Here is an 18,157-nt window from a genome sequence, read left to right on the forward strand (position 1 = left end):
AGAATGGAAGCCACTCTCTTTGACCCCAAGAGGTGTCAGGGAGTGGACCATGACAATGGGGTATTTGTGTCAAGTAGCAAGGGCGTATCTTCTTCGGGTAAGATGTTGATTCCCAGATGCCAACTGGTTAACGACGCACATGGTTATGACATCAAGGCGGCAGATGCCGTGGGGGAAGTGGCTTCAGAATCAGCGCTCCCTTCTCCTAAGACATGCAATCTCTCAATGGCAGACTTTACGGGCAGGGGCGTAAACAAGGACAGCTTTCCTTTCACGCCCCCGTCCCGGAGCCTTTCGTCTAGTGGAGTCACTTCACCTGTATACTGCAATCCCTTAGCATGCATGTCTACCAGACTCTCTCGTACACACCTGCGTAGCAATCCAAAAAATGTAAAAGAAGGAACAATGTCTACAGGTAACAGCGATTATACTATTGAAGAAAGTAGCTCGATGCTAGCCGTCACCAATGAGGAGCAATACACGATAGAGATGGATTCGCTAGTCAACCCGGACATCTCGTGTACCAGTGTCTATACCGAGTACGATGACTACCTGGGGGATCTGGATGATCCTGCACAGCTGTACGAATGCAGACCCTACTATATACCGACCAACATACGGATCTCTGCTACTCTTTGTGGCTTGATCTCGAACCTTACTGTTGACGAGCTGGAGGCACAGGCTCCGAAGCTTCCTTTGTTATTTCCAAGTGGTTGTCACAAAGCCAAGCATATCTGGGGGGCAATTTACCAGGAAGCCCGTGAAGTTCTCCGAGGAACCCAGGTCTCATCGCAGCTTCCTCCCTTTCACCTGCTCTTCCCCTGCCTCTTTCCCGAACCTCTCTCCAAGCCCGAAGTAATGGAGCTATGGGTGCACATTATCATTCTTTTGCACTACTCCATTACTCACGAGGCATGGTTTAGTGTTCTAACTGCTGATTCCGAGAGTCCTCTGGAATGTGACACACCCATAGATGATTCTTTTACGGGTCTACGTCAGCTTACCAATGTAGAGAGGTTCCTAGAGTGGCTACATATTGAGAGCCGACACACCAGTTCTTTGAGTCGTACTGAAAAACACAGTATCTCTGGACTGCTTCTTAGGAATAAAGCTGGTAGCACCGCCCCGAGCATCCCTAAGGCCTCCAGCTCAAGTCAGCTTCTCTGGTTTCAAGGCGCACAGTTCCAACCTTGTCAACAGCAGCTATTTGGTAAGTTTAAAGGAAAGACCAAGACTCCTTTGCCCGATGAGCGGCTAGATTCAGAGCGGGCAAGCCCATGTCACACTAATGGTTTGGTAGATAACCCTGGTGCATTCTACTTCGACACAGACCTGGGCACTAGTCTTCAGGGATCATATGAAGAAAAGTGTGCAAGCACTGGAGCACAGATCAGCCGGGAGCCTCGACGTAGCACTATTCCAGACCATGATGATAGAAGCAGCGATCTTTATTTCCGTGTGTTCTTTTCTGGTATATTTGGCCTCAAATACCTTAAGCCCATCAACCGGGGAGATCTCAAGCTCTTAGAAGAAAAGTACTTCCGATCTATTGTTGTTGATGGGAGCATCTTGCTCCTCGTACTTAAGGCACGAGGTGCCTTCACGCTCGGCTTTTCATTCTTGATGACATACAGGCTTCAAAGACTTGCACTGTCTTTGCACTGGGAAGATGAGCTCCTACTCCCTAATGTAGAGATCCTCTTAAGTTCGCAGTCGCCGGCAGTAGATTTGGACTTTGCAGACTTCAGTCTAATCAAGCAGACGAAGCCCGTTTTTACCAATAGATCGTCTCTCAACGATAACAGCGTAGAATCAGACCCTGTGTGCGAAGATGTTGGACTGACAGTAGACAACCTTTCTGTCTATCCCATTTCCTCGGACACCTCTCTTTCAGCGAAAGTGTTTAATTCACGGATAACCTATGCCATACAGGACGTGCTCGAGGGAGGGATGTACGATGTCCTTTCTAAGCTCACAGACTTGGACCTTCTGGCAAACAGGCCCATCTCGCTCATTTCTAATATGTCTAAGCAAGGCAGGAGCAAGACAGACAATACAGTCTTGCGCTCTGTTTGCCAGACTGTCGCTATTCCTAAGCTGATATGCTCCACAGATCTGTTCGTTCTGGAAAGGAATGTACTTCCAATTGTGCAAAACATGGACACCGACCCCACGCTTGTACAGCATTTGATTCGCCTGATCGAGACCTTGCGGGCGCCACTAAACTTCGAGACTTCGTCTAGCCCCAGAACAGTCCAGTACCGCTACGCTGGAGAGAACATCACCTTGCCGTCTGTTCCCGGGTGCTACCTTATCTGCCAATATCTATGCAAGGGACATTGGCGTATATCCATTACGCCACCTGGTCAAGCGCTGTCTATTTTGCCGCGCTTTTTCGGGTTCTATGACTACGTCTATATCAAGCCGGACTTCACTAGTGTGATTAGCAATCCGTTCCTATCTCTTCTATCTAAGGACTACTCAAGGGAGCAAGAGTGGCATCGCATAATGATAATACCAAAGCTACGGTCTGCAATGGTGCACTGCGCTGCAACTCCTGCAGCCATCGCGGCTGTTGTCAGAACTTTGTCTGGTGTTCAGCGGCACAGGCAGATTCTTAAGTATCTTCTAATTGAAAATCTATTTGATCCTATTCTATCTACAGTTGAGTCTCCTGTCATAGGGCCAGCGGATTCTGGTTCAGTTAAGCTGAGCTTGAAAAAGGAAAAGCCTGGAGGTCTAAGGATGATCAACGTCAAAAGCAAAAAGGACATGTCTGGAGCTGAATCCAAACATACCTCACCGCATGCTGAGCACATGGAAATGCCTTCTAATTTGCAGCAATCTTTACCACTGCCTTTGCCACTGCACCCGGCGTCTCCACATCAAGTTATATCTCCTCGTGTGCTCGATAACGACATCCCTGAAGTGATCAAGACTCCCCCGAAGCTACAGATGCCAGAACACGATACGTTGGGGACACCATACTACACCAGCAAGAAAAGATCCTCCCACATTAACCATATTGATACCGAGAATACGCAGTCTGTTGCATCTGTGATCAGCCGCACTATCCCGTCGTGGAAGGTGAGCAGTGCGTGGTCCAATCCGCCAAGCGTTACGTCACAGGAGACAGAGGTGATTTCTATGATGACAACGTTGAAGAAAAATGACATACGCTCCGTGATCACATTCGATCTCATGCTGCCGCTCTCGACCTCCACGATAACAGATCTCCCTAAGCGCTATGCTGAGTGTATGCGGAAGTGTGACCGCGTTGTGAAAGCGGGGCTCACCAATCTTCGTGTTTCTCTTCCACAGAGCACTATTAGTTATTACTCATGTCTCAAGAAGACACCTACCACACTGACCACAGTGGGATCATCGGGCTCGTTATCATCGAATTCACAAACTGCAGCTGCAAACCTGACTCCGAAAATTCTGATGTCAAACATTTGCGACTGTACCACACCGACTCAAACACAGGCAGCTGGAGGATCGCCAACAGATAAGATAACTCGTTTGCTTCTAGACTATTCCAACAACAAGACATGGACACTGTTACTGGATGAGTTGTTCATAATACACTATAAGTACGGCTTTGCAGGGGTGGTGCTTCGTGGGATTGATTACCCGTATTTTCTATCCCAGCCTCTACTGCCATCCATTAAGCTATCTCTTCTAAGAAAACTTACCATCGACATCTGGTCGCGCGTGCCAAACTTGATCTTATTTGCATTTGCTGGTGATGCAACACATGCCTGCACTCTGATGAAGGCGGGAATAATACCTATCGTGAGGGACTACAACAAGTGCGATCTTAATGAGCTGGACAGATTTACCATCCAGGGGATGAACGAGCCCGTGAATTTGACTGCAGAAGCCATACGGCACTCCATTGTATCAGTCAGTGCTCATAACTTCAACAGATCAGCCTCTCAAGACCAACTTGTCAATATATCGCAGAGCAATTCAAGAGATGGGCGACTAACCCCCTTCTTTAAGGAGCCATTTAGTTTTCACTCCATCTGTAGCATGTTTCTCCACAAACCATTGTCGCTTTTCACGATAGATGATATTAATATGAAATCAGGGATTGACGTTCACCGTGCCATCGAGTCCATGCACCGCGCAAACAATACGATATCGTTTTGCAAGGCTATACACAACACCATGGCTGCACCAGATCCGGCCTACACCAAGGAGTCATTGAAGCAGCAGAAGCCGTCTCTCTACACTCAGATGGATTACCCTGCCATCCTTGATCTTCTTGGACAGATAACCATGGCGGAGTTTGTGCGGCACGTCTGCGTTAACGATATCAACCAGATGTGTGGTTCCGGTCTCTGCTACGGCGTATATAAGGATTCCCCATCTACGCTGACAGTGATAATCTCAAATGTAGGCAGTACACGTCCATTTCTAGTCTCCATCCCAGACATTTGCACAATAATGGGTTGCGACCCCATGTCATTCATTCAACTAACATATAGGTATCAAGGGTCTGTGCGCACGAGTGTAGCATACAATGCAGTGTACGACGAGCCCATTCTAAATTTCAACAAGCCCCTAACAACAGACAAGACAAATAGAAAAGGGAAGAAAACTGGCAATAAGTCCACTACTCAGAGCAGCGACACATTTGAAGGAGAGTCGAAAGATGACGAACTGATGCATCCATACAGATCATACACCGCATCTCATGTAGACCTCTCCAGCATGACCATGGCCGATCTCCGCAGGACATCCTACCTTAATGGGAGCTACGACTATTCAGTGGCCAAGTTTCAGAAGATAAAAATGTTATCAACTCATTGGAACTGCTCTATATTAACAGCAGGGGTTGTTGCATATGGTGGCGTAGTTGTTACGGCTCCCTCGTGTAGCATCTTTGCGATTAAAATTAGCTTGGTTCCAGATAGTGCCCTTCGGTTTGTACGGCCCACTAAATCAGCAGAGTCTTGCTACGACTCGGAATCCTTCGTTTGCAGCTTGCTTAATGCCTTCATGACAAGCGCTGTTTTCGCTGACAAGCAGGCAATCTCATCTACGAGCCAGTCTTTCAAGTTACAGCCTACGCAGCATGCGTGTTCAGCACAGGATCTAGAACTGTACATCCGCGATATGTGCTGTTGCTTAACCGACACTATTCTATGCATGTCTGACGCAGACACGATTCAAAAGTCCCAGTCGGTGATCAACGTAGTAGCACACTCCCAATTTGCAGTGCTTCTGCTTGCTGCGTCTCACCGCTTAGTATACCATGAAGGCAAGGAGGACTCGCTGATCTCTAATAGTTTATCACGGCAAACAGCAAAGCGTGGAGTCAGAAGTCTACTTCTCATGAAGTCACCCTTGGGGAAGGAAATTGTTGAAGCTAAAAGCCACACGTCTAACTTACCAAACGTTAAGAAAGGTATAGATATGATGGAGCTAATGAGGATTGTTCCAAGATATATATTAGAGCTCCTTGCAGGGGCACTTGAGGCCAATTCCCCCACCATATGGTCAATACCCATGCACGCTCTTGTCGACGGGGCTCGTTCTATCTTGTCGTTCTTATATCCTCACATCAAGAAGTCTGCCAAGTATTCAGAAAACAGGGACTCATCTGGCCTGCTTCTTAAAAGTATTCACATACCCGACGTCATTATCATTGCATCTCGCTTAAGCAACTTTATAGCAGTCAAAGCTCTTTTTCTAGCTGAATCAGGATACTCTGTCTCCCTTTATGCGCCGCTCTATGAGACCCCGCAAGGTCAAGAGTCTATTCCGAGCCACATCCTCGGAGACATTTCATATACAGGTGAAACATATAGGAATGAGTACCTTTGGCATAATTTCGGAATCCATTACCTGCGGAGGCGCCTGTCCATGGGTACTACTTTGGAGGTCACCCTCCTGCATAGCTTTGAGTTCTTTTACGACTCTCTTCACGACAAGAACATCGCCCTAAATGATAAGGAGAAGTGTCTCAGCGAGATTGTCATAGATGAAGAGACAAACAACGTCTACTCTGTCTATAAATACAAAGAACACATTGTTTATAACGACAGCAGTGACGACCGGTCCATAGACACACCAATTAATAATGGTGGTGGACTGGTCCCCCTCCTTGATGGAAACGAAGGACAGCAATTTGCAGAGAAGTCTCTGTTGCGTGCAAAGGTCCTTGCAGATTTTGTTAAGCACAAATACAGACTCTACGAAAATCAAACCGGAATAGCCCCTCGGATGATCATCTCTACACCCGGCATAGGAGCAAACGCTGCACTGTCCCTGGCCATTGCATTTGGCTCACAACAGGTTCGGAGTCTTAAGTTGACAGACGGAGCCAACGAACACAGCACTTGTGACATTGACGAATCGTGCGGAGTTACATCCGAGTACACATTTATATCTCGGCCAAAGATGGTGCTTTTGATGACCCCGAACGTGCGCTCCCTTCTAGAGTATATGTATGATCTTTTGGGGGTGAAGTTTCTTGACTATGGCAAGATTTTCGACTTGATTAAGCAGTTAGGCATCCCAGACACGGGGATCTTGGACTCTTTTCACCCTTACATTCTGTACAATTTGCGGGCCGCGGTACTGGACTTCGACGTCATATGCGGGGACTTTGATTCAATCAATGTACTCAAGAAGACCCCGTGGATCAGCTGGGCGCTCTCCAATAAAGAAATCGTCGTGAATGACGATGAGACTGCGCTCCTGATCAAATACGTTCAGTTATTAACGGACCTCATTGAAAAGCAGTGAGTCATATTAATAAGTCATATCAATAAGTGAATCTTATCTCGAATAGACGGATTGACTGCTTGTGGACCTGAAATCACAAAAGGTCAGTTTTAAAGTTTAAAAAATGTTTGCGGCAGACTCTCAAAACTCCCTTCTCCTAGAGCTTCTGCGCCGCGTTGATCTGCTGCAATATCAAATAGACCAGAAGAGCCAGCGCGAAGCTTATCCAGAATCTGCTGCACACCACCCGAGCCTTTTTGCATTAAGTCAGAGACCCTCGGTTCGGACCTCGTATTCTGTCGGCCCTCTGCCGAAGAGACACTCTGTTTCGATGCACGAGCCGCGAACAGAAGAGCCCTTTGAGGCTTACGACGGGTTCTTCATCCACACCGGGATCTCCTACGTTCCATGTTATGTCTCATCGTCCAGTGGTGCTTTACTTCTTCGCTTAGCTACTGACAGTTTTGTATTCTCAGTGCCATTCTTGGCCATAACTGGTATAGCCTGTGATGCAATTCAGCTCCCCGACACGTCTAAGCTGCTCTATATGTCACGCATAAGCTATTTGGACGAGGGCCAGAGCTTGCACAGTTACAATGCCTTAACGGTGTATTCTCCCTCCAAGAGCTTATCGGAGCAACTAGTCAACTATTTAGTACGAGAAGCCAGGCTGATGTCGCGGGATCGCATTGAGACCCATCCTGCTCACATGGGTCTAGACAACCTGGGCAGGGGAAGAAGCCAGTCCTATTCTCGGCCTTCTTTTAGTGGAAAACGATCCTATACAAACCCCGCATGGAAAGACGTTCCATTCCCCTATCCTGATGGGCGCGAAATGTCTCTAGGAAGCATAGCTCCCTCAAACTTCGCCTCTGGAATCAATGTTCAAGCTTCTAGCCTGAAGACGCCGGTAGAGTCTGCGCAAAAGTTTTGGCCGGAGCTTGTGGCTCGAAGACAGTCCTACATGCACGATTCATACTCTGCCTATAGCGGGAAGCAGTACGATACCGAGCGAGACATGGGATTCTACTCCTTCACAACCAATGCTAGCATGTATGACCGCCCCATTTCTCAGTCTGAGAATCTTCGCATGGCGACAGGAACGCAGGCCTCGAATCTCCTCAGCTTTGGACAGGGTTGCACTGGCGCCGCACACCTCGCCACACATTCTAGCTCGCCTAAAAGGAGCTCTCAGATGCAGTCGGACACTGCGAGCGTTTTCCAGCAGAGCGGCTACGCGAATCCGTCGAGCCAAACCGAGCCGTCCAAGAAGCTGGACGGAATCACGGAAAAGTCCCTGAACAGCATCTGCAACGAGTACGAACGGGTGATCGAACAGCAGAACGAGCTGGTGACAAACCTCTGGGGGATCGTTGGGGAGCTCAACAGGCGCTTGAGGGAGAAGGGCGAGTAAACGGGGGACCACCGGGGATCGAACCCGGGACCTCTCGCACCCAAAGCGAGAATCATACCACTAGACCATGGTCCCATACGCGCGGAAAAATCCACACAATAAATATTATATGTGTGTTTGCCTGTTCAGACGCGCGTCTCGGTCGTTTACTTTCTGCGCGCTCCCCGGCAGCGGCGGCCCGGGGGCTGCGCGCCCTCAAAGCCCGCGCTGAGCACTAGGCCCGGAAGCGACCGTCCGCGGCTCCGGACCCTGCGTCGGACTCTGCGCCGCCGTGGAGACTCTGTGCGAGATCGCGCAAGCTCGCCTGGGAGAAGCGCAGGTTCTTGGGTTTCCTCAGACGTAGAAGCGCTTCCTGCGTCGGCTGTATAGATATCGTTCCGCGCTTTTTCCAAGCTGTGTACACCCTTCTGTGCAGCAACGGGCTTCTCTGTTTCCACGTCGGAACCAAAGTCGAAATCTGCCTCTGCTTCTGCCACGGCGGCCAAAATAGAGTGGAACACCTCTGCAGACTGGTGACTGATCCGGTCTGTGATCTTCATGCTCTGAATATCAACGGAGGGCTTATGCTTCTCAAAGTCTCTGGCATTTGGATCTAGGTAGGTAGCCTCGTTTGCAAAGGAAACCTCGTGTGGCCGCCTGAGGAGCCGAGGATGAGGTTGAAGCATAGAATTGAGCTCAGGATAGGCTTCTCTAACGACTGGTAGCATGGCGATCTCAAGCACTGATGGCCTGTTCGCTGGATTAAGACTCAAGCACTTCAGAAGGAGGAGCCTGATATCCGTTGGACAGCTCCTTGAGTATATACTGACGCCTCGTCGAAGCTCCCTAGGAGCAAACTGCGGAGGCTGCAATATGCAAAGAGAGTATAGTACACACCCGAGACACCAAACATCCACTGCTTCTGTATATTCAGCGTCAGGGCCTTGGAGTTCTGGGGCAAGGAACGACGGGTATCTATTCTTTTTCCCAAACAGCGGGCGAATATAGTAAAGACCATAGTCTGAAAGCATCACAGTTCCATGAGAGTCAAAAAGTATATTAGAAGGCGTAAGGGAACCATGCAAGAGATATGTCATTTCGCCATAGTCATCCGAGGCTCCTGTTGAACCGTAAAGCTGAAGCAACCCTGCAACAACCTGGGCAAATAGCTTCCAAATGCTCAACGGGCTGAAGGGCGTGGTGCTAGATCGGCGTTCGTACAGCAGCGTTTCCAGGCTGCCGCCTACACAATAAGGATGTGTGATTTCATAGGTTGCATGCGAGGCATAGTACTGCAGAGAAGAAATCTCTAAGATGTTCGGCCCTGAGGCCTTGGTTATCCGCATCAATATTGCATGTACACCGGCAGCATCAAATCTCCGCAAACCTGTTACAGGATACTTCTTAATTACAATATCGGGTAGGCCCCGGGTATTAAATTCTATGATTGCAGAACCTGCATCTAAGGTGGCGGGGGACTCCTTGTAGACCTCAGCTACGTCCTCGAGAGCGGCCATAGAAGGAACGGTTAGCTCAGAGAAAGATAGGTCTGCACAGTAGTCCATGTGGTTCTCCAGCTAGAGCTGTACGAGCTGGTTCTCTAGTGTGATTCAAGGCGCAGCCCTCCAAGGCCCTCTGTTGCTAAAAGAAATACTAAGTAAAAAGGGACATTTCACTTAAAAGTTGGTCGTTTGCTCCTGTATCGGTTTTGCAGGTGTATGTTATGCCCAGCACTGGCAGAGGAGTTCTATATAGGACGCACGCTTGGACAAGGGTCCTACGGCGCCGTCAGGGTTCTCAAAGACAAGGTTACCTCGACTGTTGTTCTGTGCAAAGAATTTAACCTTTCTGATCTCGATGATGCTGCGTTTTCCTCTCTAATGTATGACCTTTCTCTAGCATCTCATCTTGAGTACCAGTTTTTGCTTCACTACGAACGTCTCATTATATATGATGAAGGGAGTACTCTCTTTGCTATTAGTTCGCAGATTGGGGCCTACAATCTGGCCGACTTAATTAGCAAACACCAGTGTGCCAAAATGTCCATTCCAGAAGCATGCATTTTAACCATCCTGCGGTCGGTGGCCCAGGCCTTGGCCTTTCTTCACAAGGAAGCACGGCCGCTCCTCTTTGCCCGAATTGGGGGTGAATACACCGAGACCCCTGTTCTGCACAATGATTTAAAGCCGAGCAACGTTCTTGTAATGAGCAATAATCAGTTGCTGGTTACAGATTATGGCACCGCTAGGTCATATAAGTTAAAAAGATTGGCATCCACGTTTAGCAGCTCTTTGCCGTATATCGCACCCGAGATTCTGCATAAAAAAGAGCCCACAGAGGCTTCCGACGTCTGGTCTCTCGGGTGTCTTATTTACGAGCTTTGCACACTCAAAAGGTTTGTGGAGCGGGCCAACACTGTCTCTGAAGCAAGTTCCTTTATAGCTAGTCTTAAGGACGTTACCATTCCGAAATCTTATTCAAAGCACCTTGCCAAGTTAATCAAGCACATGCTTTCTATCAACGCAGACGACAGGCCTAGCGTCGATGACATTCTCAAAGACAAGCTGCTAGAGTCTGCCAAGCCCAGCATCCATCTGGAGCACTTGACAGGAAGCATGACCGCCAGCTACAAGACCGCCAGCATACCCAATATAACGGCCAGACTGGACATAGAACCTTGTAATATTATCACTGCTTCTTCCTCTACCTTTGGGGATTCCTCTCTCTATCCGTCAGGGGGCGGTGTTGATCTGTCCTCCGGGCGAGGGAGTCGCATGGGTAGCAGGTCAAGCAGCACGGCAATGGGAAGAAGAAATGTAAAGTCAACTAAGATCACTCGGTCATTGGCTTCATCGCTAGCCTTTAACAGAAGCCTGCTGGCATCATCAGCCCGATCCCATATTGGCAGCGGAATAGATCCTCAAGATCTCAATACTAATACTATCAGCTCTCCAAACTTTTACGCACTTGCTGATACTGATGTTGGAGAGTCTGCAACGGGATGTGCGAGCAGCGTTCATGAAACTCAGCGCACACCGAGCGCAGCAATGGCAGACTCCTCACTTGCTTATTTGCGATTGCTGAAGAAGAATGTTTGTTCAGAGGCATCTAATAGGCTCACATCTCAAAAGCCATATAGACTCCGGGGTTCTTTGGAGGGTGATAAGAACGCCGCAGAAAACACCCCTACTGGCATTGCTGGACTGTCAGCAGGTCGCTCTGTCAGCCTCCGAGCTGCAGCATCAAAGCTAAGCGACGGGCCCTACTCTACGCCTGGGCCTGATACACGGATCTCCACTCGGCTTCCGGACTCCCTACGCCGCTCGACATCCACTCATGTCAGTCTTTACGAAAACTGTACTAAAAATGATACAGAGCGCATCACCGATTTCATTTCAGAAAGCAAGTCAAAGCTTCAACTGTTGGATAGTATCTGTCTTTCAAGGCACACGCACACATCTGTGCAGCGCACATCATCCGCTGAGTCGAGACCCAACAACCAAACCATGGCAGTAACCCCGATCTTTAGCGCAGGCCAGAGTTTTAGTTCTCCGTCATTTACTATAGACTTGAGCCATCCAGATAACATAAGGAAGGTCGCCAATGAGTTTACAAGCTCTATGATTGAAGTTTTGGTCCCGAATCAGCAGAGTCCTAGCCCACATATATTTCTTAACGACGGCCTTCCTCCAGTGTCTCCTACCAATCTCACTGCATCCCACGGAAACGCTCGTCAACATATTGGTAGCAGGGAGGCAATGGGATCTGGAGTTAACATTATCCTTTCTAAGCCCATTGACTCAATGATGCCGGCTACACCTCCAAACCAAGACAAGATACCTAAATGGAGAGGCTTTTCTAGGCGCAAAGCTATTGCTAAAGATGATAACAAGGCCACCTATAGCACAAATGAGCAAATTAGCAACGTGCTGATCAGTAAGCTGGGAAATAGCTTGATAGCGAAGAAATTGCACAATGCAGATCAGAAGAAGCGGGGAAGAACTCCTCAGCATGCTACCTCCGACCAAAAAAGTAATCATAAAGAGATCAAGTGCCTTAATTCCGGGACACAATTCGATATCATCCCCAATGCAGCTCCAGCAATGGGACCAATGCCAATGCCAAGTGTGCCTACCATAACAGCCTGTCAAAGAAGAACACCAAAGCAAAAGACGCGCCTGATGCGTAGCCGAAGCAAAAGCATAGGTGGAAAACCTCAGAACAAGCCACATGAGTACACTCCCCCTGTACCCGCGCCTCCTCGGTTGTCCCTCCCTGCAGCAGATGATAAGTACGCACTAAGCGTTTTCCTAGGAGACAATAGCAACTTCAACATCGAAAGCAGCTCCTCGTCAAATATAGTCCCAGACTTTGCCTCTACTGTGCACACTCCGAAGAAGCTGCAGGTTCCTAAGGTACCTCAAATAACAGTCCAGAGGCGAGAGAAAATCCTGCAGAATACAGCTATGCCTACTGCCCCCACGGATAGCGTTCAGCATGAAGATGGAGTTAGAAACCTGGCTACTCCGATTAAGAAGAGGACGTTTGTGCCCAGTCCACCCCCCTTGACTAAGCCACATTTACTGGAAAAGGGACGCAATCTCTACGGGCAATCTACTTGAATTAATTAGTCTTGGATAGAAAGTACACAAGTTTTGTGGTTTATGAATGAGATTCACTACTACCTTTATATGTACTAACGTGGGCTGCTGCAAAGGCGCTTAGAAGGCAGCGGATATGCGTCAAAGTCTCCATCTGTGGAAATAATGATTGGCCCTTCTTGTTCTTATTGCATAGTATAGACTCACTTTGCACCTAGTGAAGACGATCCCACACAGCTAGAGTGCCTTATCTGTCACATACAAAGCATGGTTACAGATGTTGAACTTACTATGAAGAGACCAACCATTGACTGGCCACACAACTGACGAGACTATCCACTGCTAGTTCTCAGTCAGAGTTCTCCGTCAGCCGTTTGCAATATCTATCGTTGCTCGAAGGCGACTATCAAAAAGTGCACACCGGCAAGTCTTCCTGATGTTACGCCATTGAAGGTTGTATGCATGTTTTTCGCGACTAGTGTCATTGTAGAAGCCAGCAGTTGTTGTGGACGTTCTCAGAACGAAGTACTTTAGTTCACTGGGATGAAGATGCTCGAAGACCTATGCTTTAAACATTATTCAGTTCCAAAAATCTAACGAAAGATACAATCATTCTATTGAAAATATTAACTGTCTGATTACAATCAGCTATATACATGGCTCTAAGTGGACAAGTTCTGCGATGCTTCTAATTTCTTGACGCTAGGCTGTTGTGCTCAGCAAAGCAATTTTTCACAATCAATTTACCATAAGGCCACGAAGATTATAACTTCTTGGCAGTCACATCTTATTATAAGTTCTTTCACGCTCTAATAAAGTAAATATGGCCGAAATCAAATGGGAAAACACGGGAAATCGAATAAAAATCAAAAAACCACATGCCTGCGGCCAAGACCCGAACGATTAAGGTCACAAAGACGGATAAGGGGGGCCTACAGGAGCTCACCGTTGAAGAGCTAAAGGATCTATTCCAAGACTTTATTCCAGGAGACATTATGGACAGCGTCACCTTGCCCCCAGGTGAGGACCTTAACGAATGGCTAGCTGTCAATGTGTACGAGTTCTTCGAGTCCATACAGCTGATATACTCCACGTGCGAGAAGGTCTGCAATGAGAAGGCGATAACTTGCGTAGAGATGAATGCAGGAGAAAATTGCAAATATCTTTGGCAAGATGGTCGGGTGTACAAGAAGCCGACCCCCGTGACAGCACCCATGTATATTACCCTTCTCTTCCAGTGGGTGCAGGGCCAGCTAGAGGACGAAGCAATCTTCCCCACAAGTCCCACGACCCCGCTGCCCAAAGAATTTCCAAAGATTGTTCGCAATATATTCCGTCGTCTTTTCAGAGTCTATGCTCATATATTCATGTGCCATTACGGGACACTCGTGGAAAAAAATATCGCACAAACTTTTAATACATGTCTCAAGCACTTTCTACTCTTCGTCCGGGAATTCCAACTTATCGAGGCCAACGAGCTTGAGCCATTGCGAATTATTCTGGACAAGATTTGATGTTTGCATTAATAAATATTGAATTTGATTTCGAACTTTATTTTCTGGATAGCGTAGAATTTAAAAATGCCTCTCTGCACTCTGAGACAGATGCTCGGGGAAGCCCGCAAGCACAAGTATGGGGTTGGCGCCTTCAACGTCAACAACATGGAGCAAATCCAGGGGATCATGAAGGCTGTAGTCCAGTTGAAGTCGCCCGTTATACTACAGTGCTCGCGCGGAGCCCTCAAGTATTCCGACATGATATACCTCAAGAAACTTTGCGAGGCGGCCTTAGAAAAGCACCCAGACATCCCTATCTGCATCCACCTTGACCACGGCGATACCCTGGAGTCCGTGAAGATGGCGATCGATCTGGGCTTCTCCTCCGTCATGATTGATGCATCGCACCACCCGTTCGATGAGAACGTAAGGATCACCAAGGAGGTCGTCGCCTACGCCCATGCACGAGGCGTCAGCGTGGAGGCTGAACTTGGGACTCTCGGCGGGATTGAGGAGGATGTGCAGAACACCGTTCAGCTCACCGAGCCGCAGGATGCCAAGAAGTTTGTCGAGCTGACGGGCGTTGATGCCCTTGCCGTTGCAATAGGAACCAGCCATGGCGCATACAAATTCAAATCCGAATCAGATATTCGCCTCGCCATTGACCGCGTGAAGACGATTTCAGACCTTACTGGCATCCCGTTGGTCATGCACGGCTCCTCTTCTGTGCCCAAGGACGTCAAGGATATGATCAACAAGTATGGCGGGAAGATGCCTGATGCGGTCGGTGTCCCCATCGAGTCCATCGTGCACGCAATAGGCGAAGGGGTTTGCAAGATCAACGTCGACAGTGACTCCAGGATGGCCATGACAGGGGCAATCCGCAAAGTCTTTGTTGAGCATCCCGAGAAATTCGACCCGCGCGATTACCTCGGCCCGGGTCGTGATGCCATAACCGAGATGCTCATCCCTAAGATCAAGGCCTTCGGATCTGCAGGCCATGCCGGAGACTACAAAGTTGTGAGCCTTGAGGAAGCCAAGGCATGGTACAAGTAATCTTCTTTTGGTAGTGAATTTGGCGTTGGATATTTACTACTTATGGTAGTACAGCCGTTTGGTGCGGGGCGGAGAACGTGTCGATAACCACCCCGGCGAAGTCACTACTTCGGTATGTGTCAGACAGGCCCGTGCTTGCAAGACTGCGGATGAGTAGGGACTGAGTTGCCCTGACTTCTTGCTCCAACTTTAGAAAGTCGTCATCTCGCTGGTCTCCCGTATCCATGTCGTACAGATATGAACTATTGGACATCAATGATCCAGAGGAGGCGAGGGGCTCCGGTGCACGAGATGCCTGTGGGACCACGAGCGATTCTTGGGCCAAAAATGTCACATGAGGGCCTGCAGGCGCTATTACAGCTGGCTTATTCTGCTCAAATACAGTTTGCGCAGGAGAAGCCGACATGGGTGTGTGAGATCCGCTGACCATCAAGGGGTGACCTGGAGCTGCCTCTACTGAGTCACTCCGGGACGAGCTGGGTGATGGCAAGTAATCATCGTGTAGGGGTGTGTCGGTAGAATATGCTAGAGGAAGAAAAGTATTGACGGAGGGAGGCTTTGGTGGGATTGTTCCAGACTTGGCCACTGTAGACAAGGCCAACTTAAGGTGGGAGGTCCCTAGTTTTGAGGTTGTGAGCTTGGATGAAAGAGACGACTGATCTTCTGTGAGACTTATGCTACGATCTGTATATGTGTCTGATGTTGAGCTGACGCTTATGCTATAGTGCAGAGAAGGACGTAACTTGGATCCAGAATGAACAATTGTCTGCACTGATGCAGGGCTGAGACTTGAACAGGTATCTTCTGGATGTGTGACACTGGCTAAAATAGCAGTACTCGAAACAGGCAAAGCCGAAACTTGGAGCGAGTCACTCTCAGCAGGCCTCGGTAACGGTGTATTGCACTTGTCTGGCAACTCTACTCTATCACTAGTAGACCTATTACCAAAGCGGATATCCTCTTCCGTTATCGAACTTGTTTTATCAGGTAAAGTAGAGATTAGTGAGATAGCAGCAGATGTGGTAGCGGATGTCATAGACTTTACGGCAGCCAAGTTGCGGCGCATTTCCATTATCTCTGCGTCCTTCTCCTTTATAATTTGCATTGCCTCCTCCCTTGTACGTGCAAGCTCAGCCTTCAACTCAGCTAAGTTTCCTGTTGTATACTCCTTGATAAGGTCTGGAGATTCCGAAGTCTGCTGTTTGTTTGGGGCAAGAGTGGTTGGCGGCTTAGCATAAGATTCGGGAATCCCTGATGTGTCCACAAGGGACACGCCTGGCAAAGTGTTACTAATGCTTGAAAAGCAATTTTCTATCATTTCCGGCGTGACGATGAGAGCTCCAAGATCTGAAGATGTCAAGGGAGTAGAGTACTTGTTCTCATGATCGTTAGTAGAGATCTCCGTAGAGCCCAGTTCAAGAAATGTTTCCATGGCATTTGAATTAATACTGAAAGGACTGGGAAATACTACTTTAACGGCTGAGTCATCAATATGCATCTTTTGGCTACTCTGATAATGTAGATTATTCGGGATAGCGCCTTCCTTTAATGATGACGCCCGCTGCTCACGATCTAGCTTCAGAGACCGTATCTCTTTACCAAGACGGGCAAGCTCTGCATCTCGTGCACTTATGTTCAGATTCATGTACCGCCTAATGGCAGAAATCTCATACTGTAATCGCTGGAGATATCCCTCGTCAATGGGAAAGTACTTCCCGGGATCTATTTTATTTATAAACAGATTGTCTAGATGCTCAATACTTGAAAAGTAATCTTCAACTGTTGGTAAGGGTAGATTGTCTATTTGCACAGTTGTACCTGGCTTCCACGGAAGTCTAGATAAAGATGCAGAGGGGGCTGCGCAATGCGAAACTTTGGGAAGGGAGGAGAGGATTTCCTGCTGTGGAACTGTTGGCGGAACTATAACTTCGTCTGGAAGCTCGCGAATTGGGGGCGGCCGCAGGTGTGCCTGCCCAGTGGAAAGTATTGACTGGAGTGACACGCTATGTGGACGCATAAACGTTGGCTCTGGTGTCTCAGTGTAAGGCCCAAGGGAATGGGTGACTGTTGAGTGAACATCGCCCTGGCAAATCTCCTTAGCGCAAAACGTGGTCTGCAAGGGTGAGGCGCCAGAGGGACTTGCTTGTTTACCAGTTGGAGTAAGTGCATACGTAGATACAGTAACAGAAGGATGGGAAAGAGTGTCTGATTGCTGCTGATAAAGAAGAGGTTGCTTAGAGCCTAAAGACTCAGTGAATTCCCTTGTAGAAGAAATGTTGACACTACTTCTATGCCCACTTTTAGACAATGCAGTGTCAGGGAGATCAGTCTGCTTATCTGAATTCCCAGTGCTTCCAGTGCTTGAGTCAGAAACGCCGTCGAGGATAGCCTTCATGTTTCCCAGGGCTGCCACTGAATTTGCAGACGCAGATAGACTCAGTGTATGTTTTGCTTGCTCTACATATTTGGACATAGCTTGGCTGTCCGTAGAAATGAGACTGGCAAGCCTGGATACAGTATTGCAGTTAGACTCTAACTCACCAATAAGTACACTGCTAGAACGCTCCTGCCGCGTTTCTTTAACTAGTGGGGGAGCATAAGCAACAAGGCCATGAGACGTCAGGCCTGGCGCAGAGGAAAGCAGAGATGTGTTGAACTCCATGGGAGCGCGGGGCACCAGCTTCTTAGCTGTGTCGTAGTCTACATAAGAGATCTCAGATGCTGATGATAGGGTTCTTGTTAATGTATCAGCACCTTGTGCATCATTCATCTATGCTACGGCCACTCCAATTTTTTGTCGAATTTATCTCTTTTCTGTTGAATTTTTCTATCAATGATAGTTTAAGTAATGCCTAGCAAGTAAACAGCTACAT

General features: G+C 48.2%; 7 protein-coding genes and 1 non-coding gene across 8 annotated transcripts; 5 read left to right on the forward strand and 3 right to left on the reverse strand.

Moving 5' to 3' along the window:
• Positions 1-3: 3 nt before the first annotated feature.
• Positions 4-6,759, forward strand: GL50803_00137748 (uncharacterized protein; the record flags this gene model as incomplete). Its single annotated transcript, XM_001709991.1, has 1 exon — positions 4-6,759. One exon carries the CDS (start codon positions 4-6, stop codon positions 6,757-6,759), a length of 6,756 nt encoding a protein of 2,251 aa, XP_001710043.1.
• A 103-nt stretch (positions 6,760-6,862) lies between these two features.
• Positions 6,863-8,152, forward strand: GL50803_0087926 (uncharacterized protein; the record flags this gene model as incomplete). Its single annotated transcript, XM_001709992.1, has 1 exon — positions 6,863-8,152. One exon carries the CDS (start codon positions 6,863-6,865, stop codon positions 8,150-8,152), a length of 1,290 nt encoding a protein of 429 aa, XP_001710044.1.
• Positions 8,153-8,155: 3 nt separating this feature from the next.
• On the reverse strand, positions 8,156-8,227 carry GL50803_00t0002. Its single transcript has one exon. It is a non-coding gene; the product is annotated as a tRNA-Pro (tRNA).
• Positions 8,228-8,298: 71 nt separating this feature from the next.
• GL50803_0087928 (Kinase, NEK) lies at positions 8,299-9,696 on the reverse strand (the record flags this gene model as incomplete). Its single annotated transcript, XM_001709993.1, has 1 exon — positions 8,299-9,696. The coding sequence occupies one exon, from the start codon at positions 9,694-9,696 to the stop codon at positions 8,299-8,301; it is 1,398 nt and encodes a 465-aa protein (XP_001710045.1).
• A 153-nt stretch (positions 9,697-9,849) lies between these two features.
• On the forward strand, positions 9,850-12,753 carry GL50803_0040904 (Kinase, NEK; the record flags this gene model as incomplete). Its single annotated transcript, XM_001709994.1, has 1 exon — positions 9,850-12,753. The coding sequence occupies one exon, from the start codon at positions 9,850-9,852 to the stop codon at positions 12,751-12,753; it is 2,904 nt and encodes a 967-aa protein (XP_001710046.1).
• Positions 12,754-13,610: 857 nt separating this feature from the next.
• Positions 13,611-14,246, forward strand: GL50803_0011044 (Mob1-like protein; the record flags this gene model as incomplete). The annotated part of the gene is made up of 1 exon (XM_001709996.1): positions 13,611-14,246. The coding sequence occupies one exon, from the start codon at positions 13,611-13,613 to the stop codon at positions 14,244-14,246; it is 636 nt and encodes a 211-aa protein (XP_001710048.1).
• A 66-nt stretch (positions 14,247-14,312) lies between these two features.
• On the forward strand, positions 14,313-15,284 carry GL50803_0011043 (Fructose-bisphosphate aldolase; the record flags this gene model as incomplete). The annotated part of the gene is made up of 1 exon (XM_001709998.1): positions 14,313-15,284. One exon carries the CDS (start codon positions 14,313-14,315, stop codon positions 15,282-15,284), a length of 972 nt encoding a protein of 323 aa, XP_001710050.1.
• Positions 15,285-15,324: 40 nt separating this feature from the next.
• On the reverse strand, positions 15,325-18,054 carry GL50803_0015331 (uncharacterized protein; the record flags this gene model as incomplete). The annotated part of the gene is made up of 1 exon (XM_001709999.1): positions 15,325-18,054. The coding sequence occupies one exon, from the start codon at positions 18,052-18,054 to the stop codon at positions 15,325-15,327; it is 2,730 nt and encodes a 909-aa protein (XP_001710051.1).
• Between the last annotated feature and the right edge of the window lie 103 nt (positions 18,055-18,157).

Source organism: Giardia intestinalis, chromosome 3 (assembly GCF_000002435.2).
Source record: "Giardia intestinalis strain WB C6 chromosome 3, whole genome shotgun sequence".
Classification (NCBI taxonomy): Eukaryota; Fornicata; order Diplomonadida; family Hexamitidae; genus Giardia; species Giardia duodenalis.